The sequence below is a fragment of the Lates calcarifer genome, unplaced genomic scaffold (assembly GCF_001640805.2).
Source record: "Lates calcarifer isolate ASB-BC8 unplaced genomic scaffold, TLL_Latcal_v3 _unitig_10_quiver_990, whole genome shotgun sequence".
NCBI classification, from domain to species: Eukaryota; Metazoa; Chordata; class Actinopteri; family Centropomidae; genus Lates; species Lates calcarifer.
Window position 1 is genome coordinate 26,677 of NW_026115287.1, and position 23,204 is coordinate 49,880.

A 23,204-nucleotide genomic window follows, 5' to 3' on the forward strand; every position below is an offset into this window, starting at 1 on the left:
ACAGCCTGCAGGGAAAGAAATGGAGTGGATTGGAATGAGAGATACTGGAAGCTCTCACTACAAAGATTCATTAAAGAACAAGTTCAGTATTGACTTAGACTCTTCCAGCAACACAGTGACTCTAAATGGACAGAATGTGCAGCCTGAAGACACTGCTGTGTATTACTGTGCCAGACCCACAATAACCATCAGTAGACCTGAACAAAAAAATAAAATAATAATAATTCAGTATTACAGTAAATCAGTAAAGTAATCTTTAGATTTTTAAAAGGATAATTAATTTCATATAATAATAACTATTTTCATCAATTTACATCAGTTTAAATACTAAGTGATGAAATAAATTCAGCTCACAACTTTTAAAGCAAACACTTTAAGCATTGATCTTGGTGATTGATTCATGTTGAAATTCTCACAGCACATTAGAAACACTGAGTAGTCAGATGAATGATGGAGATAATGTTGATTTCTGTTTCCACAGGTGTGTACAGTATTGATCTCATCCAGCCAGAGTCAAAGGTTGTGCAGCCTGGACAGTCTTTGACCATCACCTGTCAGGTCTCTGGTTATTCTCTGACTGATGATGACTATGCAACAGGTTGGATCAAACAGTGTGAAGGAAAACTGATGGATTTTTCATATGTGGGGTGGAGGCAGCTTAACTCAAAATGATGCTCTGAAGAACAAGTTCAGCTACAACAGAGACAATTCTGCAAGAACAGTGACTATAACAGGACAGAATCTGCAGCCTGAGGACACAGCTGCTTATTACTGTCTAAATATTGCAGTTAGTTGAGACAATACTACTGTTTACTGAGTTGAAAAATAAATGTTTACAAAATGTATTGAATAATAGAAGTCATTTTTGTTCCTGGTGAACAGACATATAGTCAAGTATTTGTATAGTATAGTGTATCTGTACTTCCATCAGTATATGACACATTTTTCTTCATTTATATTATGTAACTCCTAATCCACAGTTTAACATGATGGACTATAGGACAGGACTGCTGCTTTTAACTCTCTGCTGGGCAGGTAAAGACTTTCACTGATTTTAATTTTCCATAGCTTTTATTTGTCTCAGCAGCCTATTTCACTTGATGTCTTTTATTCTCTTGACAGGTGTTGATGGTCAGACTCTGACAGAATCTGAACCAGTGCTTAAAAAACCTGGACAATCCCACAGACTGACCTGTACAGCCTCTGGATTCACATTCAGCGACTATGATATGGCCTGGGTCAGGCAGGCTCCTGGAAAAGGACTGGACTGGGTTGCCTGGCATAATACTGGCAGCAGCAAATTCTACTCTCAGTCAGTCCAAGGCCGGTTTACCATCTCCAGAGACAACAGCAGACAGCAGGTGTATCTGCAGATGAACAGTCCGAACAGTTTACTCACCTTTCAGGTTGGTAGAGCCTAATCACACAAGTGTTTTTATGTTATGCATTGTAATTGAATTGTCAGAGATCAAATTTCATCCTTCTCTTTCTGCAAGATTAAGAACATTCACTTCTCTGCTGGGCAGATAAACATACTCATATATCATACTTTCACAATGTTTTTTTTCTCACTAGCCTATTTCACTTGATATTTTTTGTTCTCTTCACAGGTGTTGATGGTTGGACTCTGACAGAATCTGAACCAGTGGTTAAAAGACCTGGAGAATCCCACACACTGACCTGTACAGTCTCTGGATTCACATTCAGCGACTACAGCATGCACTGGGTCAGACAGGCTCCTGGAAAAGGACTGGAGTGGGTTGCTTACATCAGATATGATTTTAGTGGCACCACATTCTACTCTCAGTCAGTCCAAGGCCGGTTTACCATCTCCAGAGATGACAGCAGACAGCAGCTGTATCTGCAGATGAACAGTCTGAAGACTGAAGATTCTGCTGTTTATTATTGTGCTCGAGAGTCACAGTGACTGGAGGTGGTTGAGCAGCATCCTACAGTACTCACCTTTCAGGCTAGCAAAGCCTAAGCTTGAAGTGTTCTACATTATATTTTATAGTATGGTAAATATTAGATTTGATATTACATCTTTATATTAGGATTGTACCTTTATCTTGCTTTACATAGATAGATATTTTTTTCTATAAATTAACCATGGTCCATGGTCCAGTTAACCATCATTCAAATTCCTGAAAATGGTTATTGAAGAAAGAAATATTATTATACATTGAACACATAAAAACACAATAAAGTTTATTTGTTCATAAAAGGGTCAAGGACAGCACACTTATCTCTCTGAGACAAAGAAAACAAGACATGATAATATCAGTACATGATGTCTAATGCAAAATGAGCCCAAAGATGATTGAAAAATCATGCTGCAGTTCCTTCTATCACGTCACTAGAGGGCAGTCAGTGTCAAATTTCTCTCTCCACTTGGACCCCGGACTGAACTCAATTAAATTTTAAAATAATTCAGATTCAAACTGATGTATAAAATGCAGATTAATAATGACAGTCTGTGAATAATGACTGTTTTTTTCCCTGATACAATCATGCATAGATAAAGATAAAATGAAATATGGTCATAATCACATAAAGTAATTCACACGTACATAAACTAGCCCAGTTTTCATGTATGTTAAAGGATATAGTTTTTTGCATGTTGTCACTCTGGTTTCAGCTCCTTTGCAGCTGTTTTCCTTTAGAGACACATTTCTCTGTATGCCTGTGTCTTCAAATGTCTGCAAATACTACAACCATTAAAAGTCTCTTAGGCAAACCAGCCACAGCAAAGTTAAGCTTATTATACATAATTATAATACTATTCATATGATCCTGGCTGTAGTCACTATTTTTTCCAGCAGATCAGAGAGTAAGTACAGATAATAAGTAAAAAAAACAGAAGAACAAATGCATGCTGTGTTGATAAGTTAATCATGAATCTGATGTAGGATGTGATGACAGTAAATAAATTCTCTCTGAGAAAAAGTTTACAACACCTGAGATTATTACAATACCAATTATAATAAATATTATTTATATATAACATTCAATCCTTGTGATTGTGTGAAATTATTCTGGAAATTACTCAACATTGAACTGATTTTTTCTTGGTAAAATAAAATATATTAAGACAAAAGCAAAACTAATTACTTTACATGTAATTTCAACATGTTAAAATTGAGTCTGTAATGAAATCAAAACATCATTTATAAAACAGAGGTGAGTTCACTCTGCAGATATAATGACAATGAACAGATCCTTCTGTTGGTTCCAGCATTGCCAATATTAAGGATTCATATGTCTGATTCTATGCAAACTCAGTGACCTTCCTTGTTACTCAGCTATAAAAACTTCACATCAGTCTGTCAGTGGAGTTCACAGCACGTCAGTTTCACCATCAAGCATGTTTTCTGTAGCTCTGCTGCTGCTGTTGGCAGCTGGATCCTGTGAGTCTCTCTGGATTTGTCATAGTCAACATTTCTTCTTTTGTTGTATAACTTGATAATTTATTAGAAAACTTTTTCCTTACCTTTTCACAGGTGTGAAGTGTGAACAGTTGACACAGCCAGTCTCTGTGACTGTGCAGCCAGGTCAACGTCTGACCATCACCTGTCAGGTCTCTTATTCTGTTAGCAGCTTGTACACAGATTGGATCAGACAGCCTGCAGGAAAAGAACTGGAGTGGATTGGAAGGGCACATACTGGAGGCTCTTACTACAAAGATTCACTTAAGAGCAAATTCAGTATCAGTGCAGACTCTTCCAGCAAAACAGTGACTCTAAATGGACAGAATATGCAGCCTGAAGACACTGCTGTGTATTACTGTGCCTACACGCACAATAACACAAACCATCTGTAGACCTGAACAAAAACCCCTCAGTGCCTGAACACTCGTAACATGAAGCCACCAGAGGAGGAGCCCTCAGACCACTAATGATTTCACACCAGTTCACTGAGAAAAAAACAGTTGTTCAATTTGCACTGACAATGTGGAAATAATAATAGTTTTTCAATGCTAATGATAATATAAAACATTCACAGTGCCTATGATTTCTGAAAAAGGACTTATATATAACTTATTCTGTAAGAACATTTACAAAATTCAGATAATTCAGTTTATTCTGTAGTGCTCATTAATAAACCATGATGATGTCAGTGACAGAAAATACAAGTTACCAGCTGCTGCCCTACATGTCACTAGGCATAAAGGTAAATAAGCAAAGGCAAATAAATAAATAGGAAATTGTCCTGTTAGAAATTGTCCTCTTTGTGTGCTGCACCATAGGGAAGTGAAGTATGTGTGTGTGTCTGTGTGTGCGTTTGTGTGTCAGTGAGAGGACAGGGAAGCTCACATCAGTTCAGCCTCAACATCAACCATCAACCATTAAGTTACAACCTACATCATCAAAGAGAAATAAAATTTATTATTGAAGAAGACAGCAAAAATAGTAGTAATTTGTATTTCATCAAATTTTTTTCATTTCATTTAACTGTATTCTCTCTCTCTCTCTCCCTGTCTCTCTCTCTCTCTCTCTCTCTCTCTCTCTCTATATATATATATATATATATATATATATATATATATATATATATATATATAACTGCCAACTGTGACCATTCCTCTGTTTTTATTTTTGACTCTTTGTTGCATCAAATAATCACAACATATTAAATCAGATTCTGGAGCAAAACAGCAGATCCTAGTCAAATGGTTAGAAAACGTAACTATTTGAACAAAATCATTATCATATGTAAACCAGAGGTGATTTCCTGGCAGGTTTTCAATCTGCAGATATAATAATTCTGAACTGACTCCTGTATAGGCTCAACACTGATGCTTCATATATTTGATTCTATGCAAACTCAGTGACCTTCCTTGTTACTCAGCTATAAAAACTTCACATCAGACTGTCAGTGGAGTTCACAGCATATCAGTTTCACCATCAAGCATGTTTTCTGTAGCTCTGCTGCTGCTGTTGGCAGCTGGATCCTGTGAGTCTCTCTGGATTTGTCAGAGTCAACATTTCTTCTTTTGTTATATAACCTGAAAATTTGTCACAAAATATTTTCTTTTTTTTAAATAGGTGTGAAGTGTGAACAGTTGACACAGCCAGCCTCTGTGACTGTGCAGCCAGGTCAACATCTGACCATCACCTGTCAGGTCTCTTATTCTGTTGGTAGCCATCACACAGTTTGGATCAGACAACCTGCAGGGAAAGAACTGGAGTGGATTATAGGTGGACGTGTTGGACACACCACATTCTACAAAGATTCACTAAAGAACAAGTTCAGTATCAGCTTAGACTCTTCCAGCAACACAGTGACTCTAAATGGACAGAATGTGCAGCCTGAAGACACTGCTGTGTATTACTGTGCCAGATACACAACAACACAAATCATCTGTAGACCTGAACAAAAACCCTCAGTGTCTGAACACTTGTAACATGAAGCCTCCAGAGGAGGAGCCCTCAGACCACTAATGATTTCACACTAGTTCACTGTTACAGTAAAGAGGGAAACAACCATACGATTTTATAAATGGTTGTTTATTTAACTTAACAATAACTGTTTTATCAATACTCTGACTAGAGTCACTCAATTTTTTTTTGACAACTGAACAATGCCATGCATGGGACAAGCTTGTAGTACAGAAGATAAGTCAGAGAAAATCACTGGATGCATGTAGAGTTTAGCAGCAGCTAGAGGCAGATGGCGTCTAATATGTCTAAAATTCTAACATTCAGAGATACCTTTTGCATATGTTTCTTAAATTTTAAGTTAGAATTAACAATTATACCCAGATACTTGAAGTTCTCAACAATATTTATTGCTTTTCCTCAGGATATCTGGTTGATGATGAACCAGCCATGATACGTTGTTCAACGCTGCTGTGAATTTTGAAACAGCATCTTCTATTGTTTTAAACATGGGTAAATAACTGTATCATCTGCATACATCTGAATGGAGGTCTCTAGTCAAATCAAGGACTTTCACATGCGCAAAAAATTCTCAGGAGCACATCAAAGTTTCTGGTGTGGACCAGAAACTCAATGATTTTTTTCCCCATGTCCACATTAGGGGCACTGCAGAATCCTGATAATTGTGAAAAAACAATCAATCCTTCTCGTATAGCCTGTCAGTGTCATTCTCTATGCAAAGTGAACTGTATGTCTGCTACAAAGACTTGATATCATGCTTGCAGTAGAAGAGAAGATCCCATCAGATCACCTTCAATACCAACCATGTTCTCTGTAGCTCTGCTGCTGCTGCTGGATCCTGTGAGTCTCACTGAGGCAGAGACACTGACAGTATGATCACAGCTCACTGACTGTTCACTGTAATTACACTGATTCAATATTAACATGTTTTCCTCCACAGGTGTGAAGTGTGAACAGTTGACACAGCCAGCCTCTGTGACTGTGCAGCCAGGTCAACATCTGACCATCACCTGTCAGCTCTCTTATTCTGTTAGCGACTACTACACAGCTTGGTTCAGACAGCCTGCAGGTAAAGAACTGGAGTGGATTGGAAGCAGATATACTGGAGATTCATTCTACAAAGTTCAGTATCAGCTTAGACTCTTCCAGCAACACAGCGACTCTAAATGGACAGAATGTGCAGCCTGAAGACACTGCTGTGTATTACTGTGCCAGAGACACAATAACACAAACCATCTGTAGACCTGAACAAAAAAATAAAATAATAATAATTCACTATTACAATAAAGAGGGAAACAATCTTTAGATTTTAAAAATAATAATTAATTTCATATAATAATAACTGTTTTCATCAATTTACATAAGTTTAAATAGTAATGATTAAATGATTCCAGTGATGAAATAAATTCACCCCTCAGTGCCTGAACTCTTGTAATTTGCACTGAAATTGTGGAAAATATATAAAACACATTCTTACTCTATTGGCAGGTGTTGATGGTCAGACTCTGACAGAATCTGAACCAGTGGTTAAAAGACCTGGAGAATCCCACACACTGACCTGTACAACATCTGGATTCACATTCAGTGACTACGCTATGGTCTGGGTCAGACAGGCTCCTGGAAAAGGACTGGAGTGGATTGCTTATATAAGCACAGATAGTTCTCCTATCTGGTACTCCCAGTCAGTCCAGGGTAGATGCACCATCTCCAGAGATGACTCCAGCAGTAAACTCTATCTACAGAAGAACAGTTTGAAGACTGAGGACACAGCAGTGTATTTCTGTGCCAGAGATTTGTTGTAGCCAGCATTTCTTCTATTAATGCAGAATTTGATCATTTATAAGAAAGTGTTCTGTTTTCACAGGTGTGAAGTGTGAACCTTTGACACAGCCAGCCTCTGTGACTGTGCAGCCAGGTCAACGTCTGACCATCACCTGTCAGCTCTCTTATTCTGTTAGCGGCTACTGGACAGCTTGGATCAGACAGCCTGCAGGTAAAGGACTGGAGTGGATTGGAATGAGATCTACTGGAGGCTCTTACTACAAAGATTCACTAAAGAACAAGTTCAGTATCGACGTAGACTCTTCCAGCAACACAGTGACTCTAAATGGACAGAATGTGCAGCCTGAAGACACTGCTGTGTATTACTGTGCCAGAGACACACAACAACACAAACCATCTGTAGACCTGAACAAAAACCCCTCAGTGCCTGAACACTTGTAACTCATGCTTTCATACCAGTTCACTTACAAAAACAGTCTTTATACAGAATGTAATTTGCACTTAAATTGTGAAATTAATATAAAATAAATTCTTAAATTGAATGATATAGGACATAGAGGAAAATTAAGATTTCCAAGAAATGCCTCTTTTTTTTTCTAAAATCCAGGTTATTCTCCGTAGCTCACTATAGTGAACACATTTACCATTTTACTTGTATGCAAATTAGACACGAGACATCAAAAATATAATGCAATAAATATGCAGCTTAACACTCCTCTCTGTCCACAGAAAGTGACAGAATCCTAAATCCACAGAAAAAATGTGAAGAAAGAACAGAGGTGATTTGATTGTTCTTATCTGACATCAACACAACTACTGATAATGACATATTTCTCCAAATCAAACCAATTTTGTCATCTGGTAATGGTGTAAACCACCAATCCATGTAAACATTAATCTGAATATATCAAATATCACTTTTTAGTCGCTTGACTGGAACATTACAATTGATATAAACTAATTTTAATGACAGATCCAAGTCCGACCCAGTTCTCTCCTCCCTGTGAGGAGGAGTCAATGCAAAACTCAGATATCTTCCACCTCTACTTATCTGAATGCAGAGAGGATGACAGAGAACAGTGGAGACACAGTTTAACATGATGGACTATAGGACAGGACTGCTGCTTCTAACTCTCTGCTGGGCAGGTGAAGACTTTCACTGATTAAAATTTCCTTAGTTTCTATTTGCCTCACCAGCCTATTCCACCATGGTTTTTACTGTCTTGACAGGTGTTGATGGTCAGACTCTGACAGAATCTGGACCAGTGGTTAAAAGGCCTGGAGGATCCCACACACTGACCTGTACAGGCTCTGGATTCACATTCAGCAGCTACTATATGGCCTGGATCAGACAGGCTCCTGGAAAAGGACTGGAGTGGATTGCCTGGGTTCAGAGCAGTGGTGGCAGTGAGAAATACTACTCTCAGTCAGTCCAAGGCCGGTTTACCATCTCCAGAGACAACAGCAGACAGCAGCTGTATCTGCAGATGAACAGTCTGAAGACTGAAGATTCTGCTGTTTATTATTGTGCTCGAGAGCCACAGTGACTGGAGTTGGTTGAGCAGCTGTACATAAACCTAAATTAGTCACTTTTGAGGTTAGTTGACTACATGAAGTGCTTAAAGAAACTGGTCCGGAGCCAGACTAAAACAAGCTTTACACCCACATATGATCCCCACCAGTTTGCATACAGACCTATCTAGCTTACTGATCGCTCTCAGAGAGTTAGAATAGGTCTCCATCTCTCCTTAGCACTCAACCTCAGCACTGGCTCCGCCCAGGGCTGTGTGCTGAGCCCCCTACTTTACACTCTCTATACCCATGACTGTACTCCCACCCACCTGAGCAAAGCCATCATCAAGTGTGCAGATGATACAGCTGTGGTGGGCCTCATCTCAGGAGGAGATGAGACTTCATACAGTGCAGAGGTCTAGAGGCTTTCAGCATGGTGTACAGAGAACAACCACATCCTCAGCACCTCCAAGACCAAAGAGCTGATTGTTGATTTTAGGAGGTATAAATCCAGCATTCACCCCATCACCATCAATGGGTACACCGTGGAGAGGGTCACAGGGTAGAAGAGGGGACTTCAGGTTCTTGAAGTCTGAAGAAAACCTAACCTAGAACACAAACACCACTGTGTTCCTGAAGAAGGCACAACAGAGACTGTATTTCCTGAGAATCCTCATGAAGAACAGCCGGGCAGAGAAACTGTTCCTCTATCGCTGCTCAATCTGAACACACAATCTGAACCAGTGGTTAAAAGACCCGGAGAATCCCACACACTGACCTGTACAGCCTCTGGATTGTCATTCAGCAGCTACACTATGAACTGGGTCAGACAAGCTCCTGGAAAAGGACTGGAGTGGATCGCTTTGGTACACACATCTAGTACTCCCATCTCTTACTCCCAGTCAGTCCAGGGTAGATTCACCATCTCCAGAGATGACTCCAGCAGTAAAGTCTATCTACAGATGAAAAGATTGAAGTCTGAGGACACAGCAGTGTATTACTGTGCCAGACACACACAGTGAGAGGAGAGTCATACAATGTAACACCACTGGGAATGTTCAGTGCCTTCTCTGTCGCATTTCATGCAACACTGATTACAATGAATTTTTCTTTGATGAAAATTCTGAGGAGTGATTCACTAAATGTTTGACACTAATTTATTCTAATTTGACTAAATGTTAAATTTAGTTATGGTCTATTTCATTCAGTGATCTCATCAGGTTGTACAGGTCAGAGGATGGAGTCAGTTTCTTCCAGTTCCATGGTGAAAAGCCCTGGGGAGACTCTTAGTCTCTCCCGCAGAGGATCTGGCTTCACATTTAGCTGCTGTACTATGAACTGGATCAGACAACCTGCAGGAAAAACAATGGAATGGATAGGAATTGATTCTCTACTGTCAGGAGTGACAATTACTCTTACTTTTCCAAAAAAAAAAAGTTATGCCTGATGATTAAATGTAAATTGTTAATGACAGTAGGTGTAAAAAAATGTATATATATGGATATGTATGGGTGATAAATCAATTATATGGATTTTCTATGATGAGAAAAATGTCTGAATGACCCCAATTGAGGTTTAAAAGAGAAAAGGGCAAAATACATCCAGCAGCCAAATACAGCCAGCCTCTGTGACTGTGCAGTCAGGTCAACATCTGACCATCACCTGTCAGGTCTCTTATTCTGTTAGCGACTACTTCACAGCTTGGATCAGACAGCCTGCAGGGAAAGAAATGGAGTGGATTGGAATGAGATATACTGGAGACTCTCACTACAAAGAGTCACTAAAGAACAAGTTCAGTATTGACTTAGACTCTTCCAGCAAAACAGTGACTCTAAATGGACAGAATCTGCAGCCTGAAGACACTGCTGTGTATTACTGTGCCAGAGACACACGATAACACAAACCATCTGTAGACCTGAACAAAAACCCCTCAGTGTCTGAACACTTGTAACACGAAGCCACCAGAGGAGGAGCCCTCAGACCACTAATGATTTCACACCAGTTCACTATTACAGTAAAGAGGGAAACAATCTTAAGATTTTAGAAATGTGGTGCTCTATTTAGGTAACTATTTAGGTTTTCATCAATTTAAATACTTGTATTATTCCGACAGTGAAGAACAACTAAAATTTAGATCACAAAATGCTGCTTTTGAAAATTGTTCACTATAGATTAATATTCTGTGAGATTAATGAAGGTCTATGATGACCAAGTCTAATCCAGTTCTCTCCTCCCTGTGAGGAGGAGTCAATGCAAAACTCAGATGTCTTCCACCTCTACTTATCTGACTGCAGAGAGGATGACAGAGAACAGTGGACACACAGTTTAACATGATGGACTATAGGACAGGACTGCTGCTTCTGCTGGGCAGGTGAAAATATCTCATGAACTTCATTTGACATAGTATTTACTTGAGTTGCCATCTTAATATATGTTGTCTTTTTTTCTTGACAGGTGTTGATGGTCAGACTCTGACAGAATCTGAACCAGTGGTTAAAAGATTCACATTCAGTGACTATGAGATGGACTGGGTCAGACAGGCTCCTGGAAAAGGACTGGAGTGGATTGCGAGTAATTATGACAGTAGCAGCACTTATTACTCTCAGTCAGTCCAAGGCCGGTTTACCATCTCCAGAGACAACAGCAGACAGCAGCTGTATCTGCAGATGAACAGTCTGAAGACTGAAGATTCTGCTGTTTATTATTGTGCTCGAGAGTCATAGCTACTGGAGTTGGTTTAGCAGCTGAACAAAATCCTACAGTACTCATCTTTGAGGCTGGTCTAGCCAAATCATTTAGCATTTTTTTAATATGATATTTATTGTATAGTAACAATTTTGCATTACATCTTAATATAAACAATGTATCTATATTTTTCTTGATATATCTATCTATCTATCTATCTATCTATCTATATCTAAATCTATATCTATATATATATATATATATATATATATGTGTGTGTGTGTGTGTGTATATATGTGTGTGTGTGTGTGTGTGTGTGTGTGTACAGTATATACCCAAAGATTCCCAGCAGAACATTGTATTGTAACAAGATGATCAACGTTATTCACTTCATCCACCAGTGGTTCTAATGTTGTGGCTAATCAGTGAATGTCCTCTGAGAAATTAAAATAATATTGATGATTTAATAATCAAACTGGGCAATAGTTTGTGTTTTTTTTTTTTTTTTTTTTTTTAGTTATTACAGATTTGTAATGTGACATGATGTGAGGTTCCCCAAGTGTGTTATCCACACACAAGCTCCATAAGCACATTTCCTTGAAATGTGAACTGCAAAATCACAATCATAGTAATTATTTATATCTAGATAATAGTGTCACCAAGTGACCATGTTCCATATTTCACTTAGTGTACTGATCAAACAGGTGATTGGATGTGCAAAAATGTTATCATCCTTAGTAAAAGAATTATAAAATTCTCTGGTGTAAAAGGAATAGTCTAACATTCTGGAAAATGTTCTCATTTGATTTTGTGCCAAGAATTATTTTTGACTGTTGTAACCACCAGACTATCCAAAATATGTTGATTAATATAGAACTTAACATATAAATGCATGATTGCATGAATGCATTTTATTTTGCATATATTTCCCTTTGGAGGAACATTTTCTCTGTTTGTCTGAGGCTTCAAAAACTTGCAAACTTCCAACCCATCTTAACTTTTCATTGCACTTACATCATCATGGAATCCAATTATCATGTGTAAAGCAGATGTGATTTCTTGGCAGCTTTTCACTCTACAGATACAATAACACTCTTTATTGGCTCCACTGATGCTTCATATATTTGATTCTATGCAAACTCAGTGACCTTCCTTGTTACTCAGCTATAAAAACTTCACATCAGACTGTCAGTGGAGTTCACAGCACGTCAGTTTCACCATCAAGCATGTTTTCTGTAGCTCTGCTGCTGCTGTTGGCAGCTGGATCCTGTGAGTCTCTCTGGATTTGTCATTTCTTCTTTTGCTGTATAACTTCATAATTTATAACAAAACATTTTCTTTTCTTTAACAGACGTGAAGTGTCAACAGTTGACACAGCCAGCCTCTGTGACTGTGCAGCCAGGTCAACATCTGACCATCACCTGTCAGGTCTCTTATTCTGTTGGTAGCTACTACACAGCTTGGATCAGACAGCCTGCAGGGAAAGGACTGGAGTGGATTGGAATGAAATATACTGGAGCTTCTTACTACAAAGATTCACTAAAGAACAAGTTCAGTATCGACGTAGACTCTTCCAGCAATACAGCGACTCTAAATGGACAGAATGTGCAGCCTGAAGACACTGCTGTGTATTACTGTGCCAGACACACAATAACACAAACCATCTGTAGACCTGAACAAAAACCCCTCAGTGTCTGAACACTTGTAACATGAAGCCACCAGAGGAGGAGCCCTCAGACCACTAATGATTTCACACCAGTTCACAGAGAAAAACAGTATTTGAATAGAATGTAATTTGCACTGAAATTGTTGGAATAATATAAAATAGATTCTTAAATGACAGACATTCACTATCTTAATTGTTTGTAAATGCATGTTGCAAGAAAAAAAAAGAAAAGATGGAATAGTTCTTTATTATATTCCAAATCAAAGTGTAGTCTATCTAGAAATTACATCTTTATAATCTGTTTTGCAGTTATATTTAGATATGATTGAGAAACATTCTCAGTCCACATAATAATCTCCACTAGTTTTCTAATTGCTGATCATGCTGAACCACAGTGACACAACAAACTAAAAAAAAGACTAAACGAATGAATAATGTCATGTCTATTTTCATGCTGATAACAGAAAATTCCTTCTTTCAAGTGCACCAGTATTAACATCAACATCAAAAAACCAGAAGTGATTTGATTGTGCTTATCTGACATGAACACAACTACTGATGATGAGTTATTTCTCCAAATCAAACCAATTTTGTCATTTGGTAATGATGCAAACCACCGATCTATGTAAACATTAATCTTTATATATTAAATGTCCAGCCCAAATTCCCATTTCCAACAGATCTATTGATGTAAACCACTGATTTGTGTTAGAATTTATATTCATACATTAATGTCTCTCTTTAGATGAGTTTTTATCAAGATATGAAAAGTAACATTTCTTCACAATTTTTGATAACTGATTCAAATCTGACTCAGCTGTTTCCGCCCTGTGAGGAGGAGTCAATGCAAAACTCAGATGTCTTCCATCTCTACTTATCTGACTGCAGAGAGGATGACAGAGAACAGTGGACACACAGTTTAACATGATGGACTATAGGACAGGACTGCTGCTTTTAACTCTCTGCTGGGCAGGTGAAGACTTTCACTGATCTGACATGTTTTCATTTGTGCCATTAATGTAACACGTGACATGCATTTCTTTTTCTCTTGACAGGTGTTGATGGTCAGACTTTGACAGAATCTGAACCAGTGGTTAAAAGACCTGGAGAATCCCACACACTGACCTGTACAGCCTCTGGATTCACATTCAGCAGCTACGGTATGGCCTGGATCAGACAGGCTCCTGGAAAAAGACTGGAGTGGATTGCTTACATAAGCACAGATAGTTCTCCTATCTATTACTCCCAGTCAGTCCAGGGTAGATTCACCATCTCCAGAGATGACTCCAGCAGTAAAGTCTATCTACAGATGAACAGTTTGAAGACTGAGGACACAGCAGTGTATTACTGTGCCAGAGACACACTGAGAGACAGTAATAGGAGAGTCATACAAGAACTACTTCCTCTATTTATCACCACCACATTTAGTTTCTTCAGTATAACCTTTCAGTGACTCTGATCATGAGTTTATGTTTTTGTTGACAGTGCTGAAATTAAGATATTTTCCAGTCTTGCTTTTTCAAAATATGTATTTGAAGGACATACATTTTCCCTGCAGCAGTTAGATATTTGATGAAAACCTTGTAGTAATGTAGCCACACTGAATATATGCTTTATTGTTTGGTTTGAGACACCCTATCTTGTTGTTTGTAGGGAATTTATGGACTTATGGACTATGAAATATGAAATATGATGAATCTAATGTATTAAGCCTGTTGCTTTGCTTTGATTTTTGACACATCTACACAGTGATAAAGGTAAAATCAAATGTGATCATAATTACAAAAAGTCATTCACAAGTACATGAACCAGCCCACATTTCATTGAAACTGAAGGATGTCTTTTTTTTTGCATATTATCACACTGGCAAACCAGCCACAGCAAAGTTAAGTTTGTTATATATAATTATGATATTATTCATATGATCCTGGCTACTGACACTTCTTTTTTGCAGCAAATAAAACAGTAAGTACAGGTAATAAGTAAATAAACAGAAGACTAAATGCTATAATAACAAAATGCTTTATTAATAAGTTTATCATTAATCTGATGTAGGAGGTGGTGACAGTTCAGAAATTCTCTCAGGGAAAGAGTTTACAATACTGAATATTATAGCAACACTGAAGAGTGAAATAATATCCATTAAAATATTATTTCACTATTTCACAACTTTCACTTTAGAAATAAGGATCTTTGTCATTGTTTGGAATTATGCTCTGAACTACTTAACGTTTTAAAATTTAATTATTGTCAATACAATACATTCATTCATTATCTATACCGCTTATCCCTTAAGGGTCGCAGGGGAGCTGGAACTTATCCCGGCTGACATTGGACGAGAGTCGGGGTACACCCTGTACAGATCACCATTCCATTGCAGGGCCAACACAAAAAGACAAACAACCATTCACTCTCACACCCACACCTACGGGCAATTTAGAGTCACCAGTTAACTTGCAAGTTTTTGGACTGTGGGAGGAAGCTGGAGTATCCAGAGAGAACCCATGCAGGCACAGGGCGAACAACCAAACTCCACACAGAAAAGCCCAAAGTGAACCAGGGCGCGAAGCCAGAACCTTCTTGCTGTGAGGTGACAGTGCTGCACCACTGTGCCACCCTCCAGTGCATTTAGTTTATAGTTAGCATTTAGTTAATAGTTTAAAGCGAAAGCAAAACTAACAGTTTTATTACTATGAATGTTATTTCAATGTATCAAAATTGAGCAAGAAATGAAATCAAAGCATCATATATAAGACAGAGGTGATTTCATTCTGCAGGTATAATAACTCTGAACAGACTCTTCTATTCGCTCCATTCAGACCAACACTGATGCTTCATATATTTGATTCTATGCAAACTCAGTGACCTTCCTTGTTACTCAGCTATAAAAACTTCACATCAGACTGTCAGTGGAGTTCACAGCACGTCAGTTTCACCATCAAGCATGTTTTCTGTAGCTCTGCTGCTGCTGTTGGCAGCTGGATCCTGTGAGTCTCTCTGGATTTATAATAGTCAACATTTCTTCTTTTGCTGTATAACTTCATAATTTATTAGAAAAAAAATGTCTTTATTTTTTTACAGGTGTGAATTGTGTACAGTTGACACAGCCAGCCTCTGTGACTGTGCAGCCAGGTCAACGTCTGACCATCACCTGTCAGGTCTCTTATTCTGTTAGCAGGTTTCGCACATCTTGGGTCAGACAGCCTGCAGGGAAAAAAATGGAGTGGATTGGAAGTAGACATGTTGGATATGACACATACTACAAAAATTCACTAAAGAACAAGTTCAGTATCAGCTTAGACTCTTCCAGAAACACAGTGACTCTAAATGGACAGAATGTGCAGTCTGAAGATACTGCTGTGTATTACTGTGCCAGATACACAACAACACAAACCATCTGTAGACCTGAACAAAAACCCCTCAGTGCCTGAACACTTGTAACATGAAGCCACCAGAGGAGGAGCCCTCAGACCACTAATGATTTCACACCAGTTCACTGAGAAAAAAACAGTTGTTCAATTTACTCAAAAAACACATCTTATCTCTGAATCATAACTACATTAGTTACTGAGTCATTCTTCAGCCGATGTCATGTTAGATCAGTGATCACATGACTGATTTTACCTTGAGCCATATTTTAATTGTTGTTTTAATCATATTGAAGCTTGTGTATTTTCTGATATGGGTTTCCTGAATTTAGCTGAGTAGTCACCTCTGACTGATGCCCCGGTTTCCCCAGCATTATCCCTGTAGAATGGCACACATTGCTTAAGTGGTGATGGGACAAGATCATTAATTAATTTATGCATCAGGCACATATCTGCAAAACAGAGAAATTTATTTTATTAAGAATTTTAACAGATTGTTTGTGATGAGTGTATAATGGTTTTAACAGAATCACACCTGCTTGGGACCAGCTCATGACACAGTAAGATGAGATCCTAATAAATCATTGAATGCATAAAGACTTAAGCAACAGCTTAAGTCGTCTAAAATTCATTAGACTATAGCTCCAGCACTCATATGTTTCTTAAAATTTAAGTTAGAATCAATGATTATGCTCAGATACTTGAAGTTCTCAACAATATTTATTGTCATGTTGATGTGTGCTATTTCTCTATAGAAAAATACATGCCAACAATTTTACTCACATTAAGTGAGTAGTGAGACAGCTGTGATTGAAGCAGTTTGTGCTCTTGTTTTAGCATGGGTATAAATAACTGTATCATCTGCATACATCTGAAAGTAGATCTCTGGGCAAATCAAGGGAAGTTCATTAATGTATAAGCTAAATAGAATTGGTCTCAGGATTGATCACTGTGAAACTCTAATGGTATAGTCAGAGATGAAGATGAACATGTATAGTCTATTTTTGCACACTGTTTTCTTGAGTTTAGATCCATGTTAAAACATTAGTAGAAATGAATGTATTAATAGGAGGAGGAGTCAATGCAAAACTCAGATGTCTTCCACCTCTACTTATCTGACTGCAGAGAGGATGACAGAGAACAGTGGACACACAGTTTAACATGATGGACTATAGGACAGGACTGCTGCTTTTAACTCTCTGCTGGGCAGGTGAAGACTTTCACTTATCATAATTTCACATAGTTAATTATCTCAGCAGCCAGTTTCACTTGATGTCTTTTATTCTTTTTACAGGTGTTGATGGTCAGACTCTGACAGAATCTGAACCAGTGGTTAAAAGGCCTGGAGAATCCCACACACTGACCTGTACAGCCTCTGGATTCACACTCAGCAGCTACCATATGGCTTGGGTCAGACAGGCTCCTGGAAAAGGACTGGAGTGGGTTGCCTGGCTTGATAGCAGTGGCAGCAGCAAACACTACTCTCAGTCAGTCCAAGGCCGGTTTACCATCTCCAGAGACAACAGCAGACAGCAGGTGTATCTGCAGATGAACAGTCTGAAGACTGAAGATTCTGCTGTTTATTATTGTGCTCGAGAGCCACAGTGACTGGAATTGGTTGAACAGCTGTACAAAATCCTACAATACGCATCTTTCATTAAGCATTTTTATATCATGTGTATTGTATATCAAATATCAAATTTGATATCGTTATATCAACAATATACATATATTTCTATTATAAATTAACCACTGTCTTTGTGCTGTACAAATTCCTGAATGCCATTCTTGAGAAATCTTACTAAACAAAACAAAACAAAGTTCACTGTTCATAAAGGGGTCAAGGACAGCACAACGATCTGATTCCTGAGAATAAATGATGCATTTCTGTAAATAAGATGTAGTATACAGGATGTTTTATGTATGTTTTTGTCTTTTTGGAATGTCTGAGGGTTTCCAGATACTTTCACTTTTTACGAGTTTCCTATGTCTGAGTTAGCCCTTGGGGTTTATGCTTAGGATAAGAGTTAAGAATGTGACCCCTAGGCTAGTAGAGGTTAAAGGTGAGGGTTTCCTCTTACCCATCATCTTCCTCTTGACAGTGAAGGCATTGAATGAAGGTCCAGATGTTTCTTATGAACCATGTAAACAACCAATGTATATATACTGGTGTTCAGAGCTGTTAGGGAGAGAGATCCATATTGGCTTGGATCCTCTCACAGGCTACTGCAGTGCTTGTCCGATGCTGAACTACTTTGTAATAAACTTCTATATACAAGTAAGTCAGTGTCAGCGGAGATCTTCTCTTCATCATCTTCACATCAACATCACCATCAAATATACCACAAAGACACAATAATATGTCTACATGTTGTGTAATCTAAAGTGAGTCTTAATATGACAATAAAAATAATATTGTGATTTCTCTTATTATGTCACTAGAAGACAGTCACTGTCAATTTTTCTTTCTGCACTCAAACTGTGGACTGAAATCAAACTCAATACCCCTGCTTGCCGTCTACATTGGATATTGTCATAGTTCAAATGCTTCTACCCAAACAAAAGTTATGTATTAACTTGATCTAATTAATCCCATTTAATCAAAAAAAAAAAAAAACAAAAAAAAAACAAAAAACAAAAAAAAAAAACAAACAAACAAAAAAAAAACAACCTTTTATTTACCTGTTTAGGGAATAGTTACTGTGTGAATATTTCCAGTACTTATATCAAAGTTTTCTTGTTTTCATTCTACGGGTAAAATACAATAATAACAATAATTTGTCTGAAGGCTTTTCTCTTTCACAGGTGTGAAGTTTGTACAGTTGACACAGCCAGCCTCTGTGACTGTGCAGAGTGACTTTTATTCTGTTAACGACAACTGGACAGCTTGGATCAGACAGCCTGCAGGGAAAGAACTGGAGTGGATTGGATATGCAGCTGGATCCACCACAGTCTACAAAGATTCACTAAAGAACAAATTCAGTATCAGCACAGACTCCAGTAACTCCTGCCAGTAAAACAGTGACTCTCAATGTGCAGAATGTTCAGCCTGAAGACACTGCTGTGTATTACTGTGCCAGAGAGTCACAATAACACAAACCATTAGCCATCAGAGGAGGAGCCCTCAGACCACAAATGATTTCAGACCAGTTCATAACTTAACTTTTCAGTGTACTTACATAATCATGGCACTGTAATACAATAAATGCATAATAAATAAAAATACCATAGGTAAACCAGAGATGATTTCCCAGCAGATTTTCACTCTGCAGATATAATAACCCTAAACAGACTCCTGTATTGGCACAACACTGATGCTTCATAGATTTGATTCTATGCAAACTCAGTGACCTTCCATGTTACTAAGCTATAAAAACTTCACATCAGACTGTCAGTGGAGTTCACAGCACGTCTCAACAATCATGTCTGAGAGAAGACAACACTGATCTGTAAGGTAGAGATAAACAATGCCAGTCTTGTTTAGAAACATAGTACATGTACTTGAATCTAATATATTTATATATTGGATTATTAATTTTTAATTTTTTGTGAAAGCATAGGAACATTGTAGTCACAGTAACTGTAATATTTTAATTGCAGAGAAATTTGTAGCGAAGATGTAGGGAGAATACTGATAGTTTGAAACCACACTGCATCCTCATTGATCAAGACTGTTAATTTCTGATACAACTACACAGATAATGGTAAAATGAACTGCGATCATAATCACAAAAAGTAATTCACACGTACATAAACTAGCCCAGTTTTCATGTATGTTAAAGGATATAGTTTTTTGCATGTTGTCACTCTGGTTTCAGTTCCTGTGCAGCTGTTTTCCTTTAGAGACACATTTCTCTGTATGTCTGTTTCTTCAAATGTCTGCAAATACTACAACCATTAAAAGTCTCTTAGGCAAACCAGCCACAGCAAAGTTAAGCTTATTATACATAATTATAATACTATTCATATGATCCTGGCTGTAGTCACTATTTTTTCAGCAAATCAGAGACTAAGTATATAATAAGTAAAAAAAACAGAAGAACAAATGCTGCAGTAACAAAATGCTGTGTTGATAAGTTAATCATGAATCTGATGTAGGAGGTGATGACAGTAAATAAATTCTCTCTGAGAAAAAGTTTACAACATTGCATATTATTATAGTACTTATTTTAATGAATATTATTTCACAACATTCATGTTAAGAATAATTATCCTTGTCTCTGTATAATAATACAGGTATAATAACACTGGACAGACTCTTCTATTGGCTCCAGTCAGACCAACACTGATGCTTCATATGTTTGATTCTATGCAAACTCAATGACCTTCCTTGTTACTCAGCTATAAAAACTTCACATCAGACTGTCAGTGGAGTTCACAGCACGTCAGTTTCACCATCAAGCATGTTTTCTGTAGCTCTGCTGCTGCTGTTGGCAGCTGGATCCTGTGAGTTGCTCTGGATTTGTTATAATCAACATTTCTTCTTTTGCTGTATAACTTGATCATTTATAAGAAAGTGTTTTCTTTTTTTTTTTTTTTACAGGTGTGAAGTGTGAACAGTTGACACAGCCAGCCTCTGTGACTGTGCAGCCAGGTCAACGTCTGACCATCACCTGTCAGGTCTCTTATTCTGTGGGCAGCTACTACACAGGTTGGATCAGACAGCCTGCAGGGAAAGGACTGGAGTGGATTGGAAGCAAATATACTGGAGGCACAGCCTACAAAGATTCACTAAAGAACAAGTTCAGTATTGACGTAGACTCTTCCAGCAACACAGCGACTCTAAATGGACAGAATGTGCAGCCTGAAGACACTGCTGTGTATTACTGTGCCAGAGACACACAACAACACAAACCATCTGTAGACCTGAACAAAAACCCCTCAGTGCCTGAACACTTGTAACATGAAGCCACCAGAGGAGGAGCCCTCAGACCACTAATGATGACAAAAAGTCCAGACAAAAGAGTCTTCAGTAGAATGTAATTTGCACTGAAATTGTGGAATATAAAATAGACTCTTAACTCTAATAATAATTTAAGACATTCAGGAATGTTCCGATGTCTGAAATATGCCACTTTTCTTTGTTTCCTTCCAAAATTCAAGGTATTCTTTGTAGCTCACAAAAGTGAAACTTGCATGGACAATGTAATGTCCATGTAAAAATATCTAGATAACAACAGCATTTACAAGTTCAGAGAATCAGAAGTCTTTAATAAGAATAACAATGAGTTTAATGACTGTTAAATGTCATGTTTTTTGATGTACATTGATTTAGATTTTAGATGTCCTATCTTCCTATCATGTCGGGATTAGGTTTTTATTTATGTGTGTGAAAATAAAAATGAATTAAAATGGGTGAAAACAAAATTTAATGTTAAGATAAAATTAGATATTGTTTGGGGATGCTGTTCAAATCAATTATTTTTAAAATCAACTACATTTTGCCTGGTGTAGCAACTCCTGCATTATTGCTTTCCAAGTCCAGCAAACAATAGGCCAAACTCTATCTTCCCTGTGAGATCGAGCCAATGTAAGATGGCAAACACAATGTAACAGTGTTTATATTTCAGTGAAAATTTTATTTATACTGACTGAAAATCATGGTTACATATTCTTCCTGAATTCATGTTTATTGCTTAAATAATTTTCTCAACAGGCGCCTTAACTTTCATTCACTTTTATTGTCAACAATTTTTAAGATGTTACTTTTTTTTCTGTTAAAATGTTTTTTGTCAAAGTCTTCCTGTGATGCAGACTGTGCTGAATGAGGACAACTAACTTAAATAGTTCCATGCGAACCTCCCTGTGAGGAGGAGTCAATGCAAAACTCAGATGTCTTCCACCTCTACTTATCTGACTGCAGAGAGGATGACAGAGAACAGTGGACACACAGTTTAACATGATGGACTATAGGACAGGACTGCTGCTTTTAACTCTATGCTTAGCAGGTAAAGATTTTCACTGATTGGTCTGACATATTTTGATTTGTCACTAACGTAACACATGACATTTTTTCTTTCTTCTATTGACAGGTGTTGATGGTCAGACTCTGACAGAATCTGAACCAGTAGTTAAAAGACCTGGAGAATCCCACACACTGACCTGTACAGCCTCTGGATTCACATTCAGCAGCTACGGTATGGCCTGGATCAGACAGGCTCCTGGAAAAAGACTGGAGTGGATTGCTTACATAAGCACAGATAGTTCTCCTATCTATTACTCCCAGTCAGTCCAGGGTAGATTCACCATCTCCAGAGATGACTCCAGCAGTAAACTCTATCTACAGAAGAACAGTTTGAAGACTGAGGACACAGCAGTGTATTACTGTGCCAGAAAACACACAGTCAGAGACAGTAATAAGAGAGTCATACAAAAACTACTTCCTCCATTTACCCTCACCACTGGGAACATTCTGTTGTCTCAGTATCACTTATCTTGAATCACTTTTATTATCAAACAGGTTCCTTTGATTCCTATTCTCCATCATCCCATTGGTGTAAAAAGCTATGTATATAAGTAAAACTGATCAAAGCAAATTGAGATTTGTAAAGAATCAACACTTTTTTGGGGGGTACGCTGTGAAATTAGTGATCAACATTAAACAATTCAATTCAGATAAATTGTGGTATTGGTAAAGATTTTTTCATCTTCATTTAGGGCCTCAAACATTCCAAACAGAGCTGGTTTCCACACAGGACTGGTAGAACTTACTCCAATAAGTAGACTTTCTTCTTCTTTACTTACAGGCGTCTGGAGTGAGATGAAACTGGACCAGTTTCCATTTTAGTTGAA

At 37.8% G+C, this 23,204-nt stretch overlaps 5 gene segments (V, D, J or C); all 5 read left to right on the forward strand.

The window, feature by feature from the left end:
• Positions 1-981: 981 nt before the first annotated feature.
• LOC108886230 (Ig heavy chain V region 6.96-like) lies at positions 982-8,741 on the forward strand. The segment is given in 2 exon segments: positions 982-1,035; positions 8,412-8,741. Coding segments are annotated over 2 exon segments (366 nt in total).
• Positions 8,742-13,913: 5,172 nt separating this feature from the next.
• On the forward strand, positions 13,914-14,911 carry LOC127139298 (Ig heavy chain V region 914-like). The segment is given in 2 exon segments: positions 13,914-14,017; positions 14,100-14,911. Coding segments are annotated over 2 exon segments (447 nt in total).
• A 2,561-nt stretch (positions 14,912-17,472) lies between these two features.
• Positions 17,473-18,295, forward strand: LOC127139303 (Ig heavy chain V region 6.96-like). The segment is given in 2 exon segments: positions 17,473-17,622; positions 17,707-18,295. Coding segments are annotated over 2 exon segments (363 nt in total).
• A 2,449-nt stretch (positions 18,296-20,744) lies between these two features.
• On the forward strand, positions 20,745-21,329 carry LOC127139300 (Ig heavy chain V region 5A-like). The segment is given in 2 exon segments: positions 20,745-20,858; positions 20,956-21,329. Coding segments are annotated over 2 exon segments (402 nt in total).
• Positions 21,330-22,229: 900 nt separating this feature from the next.
• Positions 22,230-23,032, forward strand: LOC108886229 (Ig heavy chain V region 914-like). The segment is given in 2 exon segments: positions 22,230-22,360; positions 22,445-23,032. Coding segments are annotated over 2 exon segments (456 nt in total).
• Positions 23,033-23,204: the final 172 nt, after the last annotated feature.